The sequence below is a fragment of the Dipodomys ordii genome, unplaced genomic scaffold, assembly GCF_000151885.1.
Source record: "Dipodomys ordii isolate 6190 unplaced genomic scaffold, Dord_2.0 Scaffold106, whole genome shotgun sequence".
In the NCBI taxonomy this organism is placed as follows: Eukaryota; Metazoa; Chordata; class Mammalia; order Rodentia; family Heteromyidae; genus Dipodomys; species Dipodomys ordii.
In genome coordinates this window covers 6,890,098-6,901,427 of record NW_012267322.1, presented here as the reverse complement: position 1 = coordinate 6,901,427, position 11,330 = coordinate 6,890,098, and the positions used below count along the sequence as shown (strand labels likewise).

At 45.8% G+C, this 11,330-nt stretch overlaps 1 protein-coding gene across 1 annotated transcript in view; it reads left to right on the top strand.

Annotated features, from left to right (window-relative positions):
- The window catches only part of LOC105994407 (carboxylesterase 1D-like), a 71,374-nt gene extending 62,747 nt beyond the window's left edge, over nt 1–8,627 (top strand). The window contains exons 5-11 of the mRNA XM_013027889.1: nt 368–406; nt 1,813–1,953; nt 3,986–4,063; nt 4,630–4,777; nt 6,612–6,743; nt 7,946–8,018; nt 8,265–8,627. Of these exons, the coding sequence (XP_012883343.1) occupies nt 368–406; nt 1,813–1,953; nt 3,986–4,063; nt 4,630–4,777; nt 6,612–6,743; nt 7,946–8,018; nt 8,265–8,448 (795 nt within the window). The 3' untranslated portion in view covers nt 8,449–8,627. The remainder of the gene's footprint in view (nt 1–367; nt 407–1,812; nt 1,954–3,985; nt 4,064–4,629; nt 4,778–6,611; nt 6,744–7,945; nt 8,019–8,264) is intronic.
- The last annotated feature ends 2,703 nt before the right edge of the window (nt 8,628–11,330 follow it).

Below are 11,330 nucleotides of genomic sequence, written 5' to 3'. Positions count from 1 at the left end.
GGATGACCTCTCCTGCAGAACATTCCTTATTTCTCCTCAAGGCCTCCACAGCTGTGGCCATGTTGTTCGCCTCATTCTACCTTTCTCTCAGAGGAAAGCTGAGCTGATGTTGCCAGGGTGAGGTTGAAAAGGTGAACAGGTTCAGATAGCAGACATCCTCTCCGGAGTTCCTGAGAGCCACTGCATCCAGAGATGTGCCTCTCACTGGAGCTGCCAATCCTTCATTCCCTCCACACTGTTTCCTGCCCATATAATGCATCTGTTTTTACACCTGACCCCAAGGGAGGACAAACAGAGAAGGAGAATCTGCTCTGATTCCAGCACAAGATCAGCCCGCTCACATCTGTCTCATTCTCTGTCTTTACAGAACCTGGCTAAGCTTGATTTTGTTGGAGATCCCAGAGAGGTAAAGACCTTAGCTTTCTTGATTACAGATTTTAAGTCTTAGTACTTTTTAGTTCCAACTAGTTATAACGTCTTTGTGGATCCTGCTGTGTACATTGCTGTGTATATTGTTGTCCTTGTAGGTATATTGTTGAGATTGAGATGGGAAGTTACTTGCTAGGTAACATAGCCAGGAACCAGCAGCAGGATTAGAACCCACTCCCTATTCCCAGTCCAGTGCTCTCAGTCAGCAGTTTGCTGACTGAGTTTGCTGTTTGCATATACCTCTCTCATTTATGTTTCCTGAATTCAAAATGCATCTTCAGAAGGAGACTGAACTAGAATTGTCTACTACGAAGAGGACAAAGTCATTGGCTAAAAGGCTGGGCCCTTTCTGTGGAGGACGGATCTCTCAGAAGGTCACGGGGTTGGTTTTTGGTATAGCAGGAAACTGAGGATTTCAGTTCTGGGGCAATCATCCTCCTAGAATCCATGGAACCCTTTCTCTCCTCTTCTCGTCCCTCACACTTGCAAGGACTTGCCAGGGTCTTGTGCCATGAACTGTGCAGCATCTCACCATCGTGTCCTCTCTAGATAGCTCCTTGTGATACTAGTTTTACCTTAAAGAAGTTGTAAGGATGAAATAAGATTCTTTCAGTCATCCTGCAGTGGTGCATGAAGCCCTTACTATCTGATAGCAGCTGGGACATGGGAGGGAATCACAGACCCAATTCTCTGCTCCTTGGAGCTGTCTCCCAGTTAGGGTGGGTAGTTGGATAAGAAGTCCATAGAACAACAAACAAAATATGTGGTGTATTTCATGAAAATCAGAAATGAGATTTTTAAAGTAAGAATGAAGATAAGGTTGGAGTCAACTAGTGGTTTGAATGTGGGCTTCAGTAGAGTCTATATTAATTGTAAGCAATCTATATTATGTAATGGGTCTTTGAAAAGGAACACACACACACACACACACACACACACACACACACACAAAGGGGGTGAGGGAGATACTGTTGTGAATGAAATCTTACAAGAACCCAAATGTGGACAGTCCCTGCAGCAATGTCTGCTAATTCAGCACTCACTGCAATTCCATAGACATAACCACAATGGAGAGGAAGAAAACAGTAGATGTATAGATGATAGATAGCTACATGTATACAAAGGGACTTCAGAGTGCGCATGGACTGCATGTGCTGGGTACTTTCCTTTCCATGGGATTCAGCTCCCTTGTTTCAGCCATGGTCACCTAACAACACCAACTCTAGTTACAGCGCGGCTCTGGGGGACTCACAGACTTAGGCTACATAGGATCCTTCAATCCTATGTAGGAGGCTGTGTGCTGTCTCTGCCTCCATGCAGAGAGGTGGCTGGAGGTGTTGCCTGGGGAAGTGCATTCAGACTCTACATTTATTTCTTCCCCAGAGCATTCCCTTCCTGCCCACTGTGGTTGATGGAGTGCTGTTGCCCAAGTCACCTGAAGCGATTCTGGCTGAGAAGAGTTTCAACACTGTTCCCTACATCGTGGGAATCAACAAGCAAGAATTTGGCTGGACCATTCCAATGGTGAGGATGTACAGAACTGTTGACAGACTTCACCCCAGACACATCATCAGCCACCTCCCTCTGACTCTGCTCCCATCAGCTCATTTTTTTTCTCTCTGTCTTCTGTGTCCAAGAGAGTTATCCTTGTCAAAAGTAGATTATTTTTGCAGGTCCTGGGGCTTGAACTTAGGGCCTGGGTGCTCTCCTTGAGCTTCTTTTTCTCAAAGCTAGCACTCTAACACTTGAGCCACAGTGCAAGATCCAGCTTTTTCAGAGTAGTTTCTTGAAGATAAGAGTCTCATGAACTTTCCTGCTCAGACTGGCTTTGAATGCAATCCTCAGATCTCAGCCTCCTAAGTTGCTAGGATTAAAGGCATGTGCCACCAGCACCAGGCAAAAGTAGACATTTCAATGGGAATATTCCCTAGAATGGACAACTGTCCCGTGGATGGTGGAGCCCTGGAAGTTCCTCTTCCCCAACAGCATCTTTTACTGAAGGATTCTCATGCAGACATGAGAATTGTGCAGATGGAAAAGCCTAGGACATCCTGAAGGGGAAGGAGCTGGGATTCAATAGAGTCAGACTGGGATGCAACAATATCTACTAAACCTGGACTCACACATCTCTTAGACCCCCACAATGTCTGCAAGAGCTCTCAAATGTCTCCTTGCAAATATTCATGGGTAGTTGTTTCTTCTATTTGCCAGTTCTGGAGCTTGGACACAGGACCTGTGTTTTGTCTATGAGCTTTTTCCCTCAAGGCTAGCTCTACTATTTGATCCACAACTCCACTTCTGGCTTTTTGGTGGTTAATTGGAGAGAAGAGTCTCACAGACTTTCCTGCCTGGGCCGGCTTCAAACTGCAATCATAAGATCTGTCTCCTGATTAGCTAGGATTACAGGCTATAGCAACCAGGGCCTGGCAGAAGCTGCTTCTATGTGACTAAGAACTGGCTTCTTAAAATCATATAAGGATTTTTCATTTTCATAAATAAACAAGTAAAGCAGTAGGTTAGGTTTTATTCAGTAATATGATTACAATTAGGAAAATATCTAGCTTCAAGATACATACTAACAGCTGGAGAAGATTCAAAGCTGGATGAGCTTTGGGAGGCCCTGTGGGGTGAGGGCTGAATCCATTTCTCTGGTTGGTGAATTTAAGAGTACACATACCCACACATCCATGCACATGCACACACATATTCAACACTCACACAATGCAGTGTGTGCACACACACTAACACACTCACACCTATAGGAAAGCAGCTTTCTCTCTCATTATGATAAGATATAGAGGTGTAATTGATGAATACTCATGTTAGGCCTTTACTTTCCAAGGAACTAGAGAGAAATCAAGAGTCATCCCCCCAAATATATACATTTCAAACAGGTTAAAAAAGTTATCAGAAAGTTTGCCTTGAAACACTTAAGGAAAGAGTTTGGGGCAGAAAAGTGGTTGATTACTGCCAGATTTGTAAGTAGCTGGTCTACAAGAGGATTGTGTATCTGCCTGTCCTGGGATTCGCTCCTTCAAGTATTGAGCGCCTCATATACGCATTTGACGGGGCTGGAGTCATTCTAGGACATAGCCTTGAGCCACTGGAGCCATGCTGCAGTTGGGTCAGGCCTCTGAGTCAGAAATGTGGACAGGATCAATATATGCTGGGAGCTGTGCACTGAAGGAGGATTTCTGCGTTCAGCAAAGGAACTCAGCCATGATTTTGGTTCCTTGGTCACCTGGGTCTGTGGGTTGTGCCCTGTGTCTTCCCTCCTTGGGCTCTTGGTTTCTAGACTACGATCAAATATTCCTTTGACGCTGACTGACCATTGTACCCTCTGCAAGCACAACATTTTGTGATGCTCTCTTTCCACCCCTACAGTTTGTATATGTCAATCCATTTGTTTCATTGGTTTTGATTAAATTAAGGAAAGATGCATGCCCATGGAGACCCAAGATAAAAATGTCAACCTATATTGTTTTATGCATTGACCAGCTTGAGTCTTCTCCCTCAATTCTCCATGATTCACAAATATAAAACTATTTTTTAACAGTTTTGGGGCTATCCACTGGAAGGTGAAATGGACAAGAAGAAGGCCTCATCACTGCTGTGGACATCTTACCCAATGCTGGTAAGACTGGAAGGATTCATAGAATTGGTTGAGAAACAATGATGGGAGAGGGTTGCCTCTAATTATGGCAGAGAAAGAAAAAACTGGCTCCTAAGGGTTCTGTCCTCATTTCTCTGCTGTTCCTAGCTAATCAGTACAGTAGAATGAACCCATATACATCGCTTGTCAATGGGAAAATGCAGTGACCCAAGGACAAGAGGGAAAAGGTGTATCTGGAAAGCTGGCCATCTGAACGAGGGGTAGGCTCTCTCCCAGAGAGACCATGTTGCCTGAGGATTTCAGCCTAAAGCTTCCATAAGGAGCTGAGGGGCGATGATCACCTGGGCAGCACCAGGGGGGGTACACATTTTGAATGCCTGCCTTTATTACACCTGAATGGATCTTATCTGCAGGCCATTGTATGTCCTGTGTTCTGTAAATCTAAATAAAATGCTCTGGCTAGAAAGAAATCTTAAAACTTGTACTTTCTTTTCCTTAGCACATAACTATTATACAAAAGATTCTTACCTTTCTGTAGAAGCTACCTTGCTCACCAGGTGTGTGGTCACTATCTTGGTCTCTCTCAGGACCTTTCTGAAGAGCTGATTTCAGCATCCATTGAGAAATATTTTGGAGGAACAGACGACCCTGTCAAAATGAAAGACCTGCTACTTGACTTAATAGCAGATGTGATGTTTGGAGTTCCAGGTGTGATGGTATCCCGGAGCCACAGAGGTGAGTCCCAAGGGTTTTATAGGAGAAGGATGAGGTCTTCCCAGCTCGGTATTTGACCCACCACCATGTGCAAACTGCTGAGGGTCAGGACTCAAATGCTGATTCTCTATGACCTGAGGAAGGGTGCTTTCCTGTTTTGTTCTGCCACTAGAAACCTCTGAGGAAATGATGATCCAGAAACACAATTAGAGATGGAGGCTAATCACTGAATATCACCAGGAACATGTCCCCTGTGGATGGCTGTAGCCAGGAGCCCTGGGAATCATCTCAGGGGGTTCCTGAGAAGCAGTGACCTGGGTAGTGACCCACCAACACACATTGGTTACACCAAGGGATGGTTAAATCCACAGTGTTTTGATCTTTGGCAGACAGAATAGGTGCTAGTGGTCAGAAAATAAAATCATGGACAATGAGCTACAGCAGGGCAGAGAATTCCATTAGAAACTTATAGAGAGGCAGAGGCTAGGCTAACCTTTGCTTTGAGTTCTACTTGACACTGAAGCACCTTTTTAGTTAGTGGATTTCAATCATACAAAGATGGCTTCTATGGATGCACTGATAAAGACAGTGCAAAGGAATCAAATAATTTATTGTTGATATTCATTTGGGATGACATATATTAACACTGGAGAGGAGTGACTGGGAGGATGGAGAAGATTGCAGGAGGTGACTGATTAAGATACATTGTATCCATGAATTGACGTGTTAAAATGAGACACTCTTGTGTAATAAATTCGTGCAATGAAAAATAATAATAATTTAAAAATGACTTCAGTGGCTAGATATATATTTATGTAAAGCAATGACAACATAGCTAAATAGCCAAATAACTAAATAACTAAGATAGCTTGTAGTATTATCCCAATTTTACAAACATAATAGGCATAGGTGCTAAAATGCAGAAGAAGCTTTTTCTGAGTGGTGAGATTATTCATGTGTTTTTCCCTCTGGGTGTTTCAATTTCCCTACTATGCCCATTGGGGATGAATTGTCTAATGCCTCCTGCAGTCTGTCTTAGAGTGACTCGCTGGGCATCATGATCACTGCAGGTGTTGAGCTCCCAAGGCTGTGAGGACTGTGGTGGACCCATAAGGACAAGAATTGCCGTCCAATGAGCCAATCCTCAAGAAAGTGGCATCTTGGGGTTTGAACTGCAGGGCTCTGGTGGTGAGAGGAAGCAGAGCAGAGGAGAGAAGGGTTATGACTAGGAAGCAGGTACCCCCTCCTCTTATCTCTTCCTTTGCCTATCACCTTTACATCTCAAGTCCTTAAGACTGCTGAAACCAAGCAGAGAGTAGGCTATGTGAGCTGACTGAGTACAAAGCCTGAATGTTGTGATTTCCTGAAACAGTTTGTACCATCTCTGTGTGCCTATATATCTAGATACATTGATTTTTAGTTAAGGAGCTTGGAATTGCTTCTCTGAGTGGATGAGAAAGCACTAGAAATGTTCAAAATACACTGGACATAAATTACCTATTAGGTTATGGATATTCTCGAAATAAATAGGAATTCTTGTATTACAAATAAAGATCCAGTAGTGGAGCTCTGACTTAAAGTGATAGAGTGCTAGCCTTGAGCAAAAGAGCTCAGGGATAGAACCCAGGCTCTGAGTTCGGGCCCTATGACTAAGAAAAAATTGTATTTATTCTTTCTTGCAATCAAGAAACTTCAGTTTCAATTCCATTTCTCCTTGTTATACAGCCAAAGGGATTCACTGGGATTTCATTAAATTCTGTTTCTGTTCTGTGCAGGAAACTAGGTTCTTACAAGGCTGGTGATGCAAATACCAGCCAGGTGTGCGTGAACTGCACATAAATCTATTTCCTCATAGATGCTGGAGCCCCCACCTACATGTATGAGTTTCAGTATCGCCCGAGCTTCTCATCTGACCTGAAACCCAAGACGGTGGTAGGAGACCATGGGGAAGAGGTCTTCTTCGTGTTTGGGGCCCCATTTTTTAAAGGTAATGGCTCTTTAGTGACTATGAACTTGAAGTGGGGAGACTTGGATTCCAGGGTTGGTTGGTGGCTTTGAGCAAGTTTCTTTCAATCTTGTTATCTATGTCCTGATTCTTTGATACACAGCTGAGCTACACTGGCCAGTTCCTTTCCTTTCTCCTGCTCTAGCATGCGTGAAGAACATGTGCTTTCCTGTGCCCCATGGACAGTCTTTGTCCATACCTGGCCTGTGAAACCCAGAAAATGGGTGGTGGGTCACCTGCAGAGTTTGCTCCAGAGAATATCAAACCACTGCTTGGTTTGACAAGGGCCCAGTAGAATGAGTGAGGGGACAGTTGGTATTGTTGCTAACCTTGAACCGAATGCTGTAGATATCTATCTGTCCATCTGTCTATGTTGACAGTTCAGACATTTTTACCTATAATATATTGAATAATATGACACTTAAAACCTTTCACAAGTGACTTTGATACCTAAACTCTCAACAGTTGTATATCTTTTTTTTTTTTAGTCGTGGGGCTTGAACTCTGGGCCTGAGCGCTGTTCCTCAGCTCTTCAGCTCAAGACTAGTGCTCTACCACTGGAGCTACAGCACCACTTCTGGTTTTCTGGTGGTTTCTTTGGAGATAAGAGTTTCACAGACTTTCCTGCCCAGGCTAGCTTTGAACCGCGATCCTCAGATCTCAGCCTCCTGAGTAGCTAGGATTACAGGTGTGAGCCACCGGCGCCCAGCTAGTCGTATTATCTTTTATGACCCACTTTCTGCTCTTCATAGCACACTGGTCCCTCTGGGTGACTCCAAGTTGGGGGACTCCATACAACATTTGCAATTCTGACATTTTCAGGCTCTATGAATGGCTCTATATGTCAGGAAATTGAAGGGGGAAAAAACCTAGGCACTAGCCATCTTCCAGAGTAGAGAATACTCTTGGTATGGCATGCTGACCTGAGGGAAGATTAACTGGGAGATAGGCATGGAAGATAAAAGTCACAGATGGATTGTGCATACATTCTTGAGTCCTGTATTAGCCACTCTTCGCCTGAAAGTGTGCACCAGCTCACTAAGGTCATCTTATACAACAGATGTTGACTCAAGGCACAGGGCAAATACAGGCTCTGCCTTTCTAACAAGTTGCCATGCAACACCGATGCTGTGCTCCATGAACCACACCATGAGTAGGGAAACAGCTCTCCTTCTTCCCCACAGAGGGTGCCTCAGAAGAGGAGATCAATCTCAGCAAGATGGTGATGAAGTTCTGGGCCAACTTTGCTCGGACTGGGTGAGGCTGGTGATGAGGATGGGGTTGAGATGGTGGGTGGAAGATGGTGGGCATACCCATTAGAGAGGGAGGTTTCTAACCAGAGCTCTCCCCCAACTGACAGGCTATCCCCACAAATGGAGAGATCCCTGCCTACAGAGATGCATAGGACTCTAGCTTGAGATATGATGAAGGATCTCTGAAAATTTTGAGAAATGTGGGGACCACAGCAGCGTTAAGGAATGTCCATTTTGATTCTGTTCCCAGGAATCCCAATGGGGAGGGGCTGCCCCGCTGGCCAGAGTACGATCAGAAGGAAGGTTACCTGAAGATTGGCGTTCCCACCCAGGCAGCCCGGGGGCTGAAAGACAAGGAAGTGGCTTTCTGGACCCAGCTCAGAACCCAGGAGGCAGCAAAGAGGCCACCCCATGGAGAACACACTGAGCTGTGAACAGGAGGCCCAGTCAGCATGAGCAGACGGGGACAGCCAACACAGGCACCTTTGGCCGAAGGGGTTTTCAAGCCAAAGAGGCAGATGCCTCTGTGGAGGCTGGACAATTGTGTGGTGAGAGTGGGCAGAGGCCAGGGAAGCAGAATATTTGTACCTGTGACCTTAGTTGTTTAAATAAATGTTTCTTTTGGAGATGAAATCCCTGTGTCACAGACTGGAGACAAGCCCACTCTCCTCAGAGAGAGAAGGATGAAGAGAATAGAGCATCCTGGGATGAAGGGAAGGAACTGTGAGGGAATAGAGAATCATGGGATGGAGGGAAGGGAACCATGTAGAGAATAGAGCATCATAGGATGAAGAGAAGGAATCATGAAGTGAGTAGAACATCAAGGAATCTAGAGCATATGGGATAAAGGGAGGAATCATGAAATGAACAGAGCATCATAGGATGAAGGGAAGGAACCATGAAGGGAATAGAGCATTATGGTATGAAAGGAAGACTTAGGGAATCAGAGCACACTGATATTGAAAGAAGACAAGGCAGGTAAGATGTGATGCCTAGCTCATCTTTCCCTTCCAGGTTGACGATATCCTTGTCCATGGGCAGAGACTGACTCTAAGAAATTTCATCTGTGCTAAAGGCCACGTGAGGGCTACTAAGAGCACACACAATCCCTGGAACCACACATTCAAGGTGTCAGTTTATGATCATGGTTGGCTCTTCTCCACAGCTGGCTGCCAGGAGCTCATGAGTGAGAGGGGGTAGGTGTGAGCCTGGAGAAAGCCCATCTCTAGATTGTAGACACCAAGCACCGAGCAGAACCTTCTTCACAAAGGATAAGACTCCACAACCATCAGAGAAAGAGCAGCAAAGCTTATCTCCCTCCAGAGGGGGTCAGGCTGCCATCTCAATGGGGCAGCCCACTATGGGTGGAGCTTGCCTCTATGCAACCAGAATCTACATCCACATCTAAGGGGTCTGTATCTTTGTAGTTTGTGGCCCAGGGGCCTGCGTCTATACTTCCAGCACCTGTAAGGTCTGTAACTACACAGCTGGTTTTCATAGGGTTCTGGTCTCTGGGGTCCACATCGATGGGGCCCACATCTTTGAGGCTCACATCCATGCTGCTGGTGCTATGGGGCTGCTATCTGTGAAGCCCATGTCCTAAGCTGCCTGTGTCTATATCACCAGTGCTAAGGAGTCTATGCTAACCAGGCTCTGTGGAGCCTCTTCCATATGGCCTGTATCTGTTGGGCCTTGTATATGCTGCTGCAGCTACATGGTTGGCCTCTGTGGGCCAGTGTCTATGCAGCCATGGTTAGTGGGGTTTTGCCTATGTATATCTGCAGCATCTGCAGAGCTGTGTCAATGTGATTGGTGTCAGGTGGGTCCTCGTCTAGGTTGTTGGGGGTCTGTGAAACTGCCATCTATGGTGGCAGGGCCAGGGAGGTCAATTCTACTCATCAGGGGCCTTTCCTACCTGTGACGATGCAGCTGGCCTCTGTAGAGCACCGTCTATGTTGCCAGGGAGTGGGAGACTATCGGGTTTTGGTCTTTGGGGACCATGTCTTTCTGCTGTCATCATCAGAGGCCATGCCTGAGCAGCTGGGGTGTGTGGACCTGTGTTTACGTGGCCAGCTGCTGTGGGGACTGAGTATTTGGCCGGCATTAGTGGGGCTTCATCTGGTCTGGGTTCACCCGCACTCAAGATCAGGGCCTGAGACAAGGATTTGAGTGTAGTAATTTTGGAAGGAAATAATCCCAGGAAGCCTTAGAAAGGTCTAGAGAGAGAAGAAGGGTGAATGGCCAAAGCAGGTGTCTGGATCAGATTTCTACCTGAATCTGACTGATCAGATCTTTATCTGAGGCCCTGCACAGAGACTATCTAAGAGACCGACAGGTATGGCATAACCGAGTCCAGTCTGTTCCTCCAATGGAGAGGAGAGTGAGATCCGCATTCTTTGCTCAGTGGTTACTCAATGGCCTCTCCTTCCTCCATGGTGATTTGTCCCATGAAGATACCCTAGGCAGAGGTCTCAGGTGCTAGTGGAGGAAGCAGCCAGTATAGGAGCCTAGTGAGCATAGAATCGGGCAGGTGATTGGCAATACCTGTTGCCATATTTTCTCTCCACAGCTGCTCCCTTCCCTGTACAGCCCCACTGTGTCACAGTGTCAAACACATTCCTTCCAGTCAAGACAGCCATGAGAGGCCACGGGGCTCTGACAGTCCCATCGCTGGATGGTTCTCCTACCAATGATGACAGATTTAGCTTTGGGAGGTGGTGGCCTAACCTTGACCCTCATCTAAACCAAGGTGTGACCTCAAGTAGGGATAGGCAGGAGAAGGAAGGAAACATCTCAAATGAGTGGAGGTAAGAAAATGCAGGAAGGATTTAAGAAAGGCAAACCTATACATGTCAAAAGAAATCGTTCGATAAGAGGTTCCCCACCTGGCTTCTCATTGAGTTGCTATTTGAGTGTTTTCTGATTCCTGTGGTCAGCGAGGAACCTGAGCATGAGAATTACTTTTGTGAAAAAAAAGTGCTGTTTTTACCTTCCCAGGCTCAGGTTCTGTCAGATAGGACCACCAGGTGAAGATTCCCCACTAAAAAATATATGCTGCCCCTGGGCCTGTTCAGCATGCACACCTGTACAATTGTAATGGAAAATGTTTATACTGAATCCTCACTGACTGCTCATTTCTGGGAGCTAGGAAAGACTCTCCTTTTCTTGGCCTAAACCATGTTTTTATTGGAGGAGAGTGAGCAGGAGCGTGGAAGGGTTGCCTTCCATCTGGCTACAGTCAACAACATCACAGGCAACATTTCCTCTGGCAGCCTTTGGAGAAGGATGGTTATTTGTGTTAGGCTGATTCCCAGGG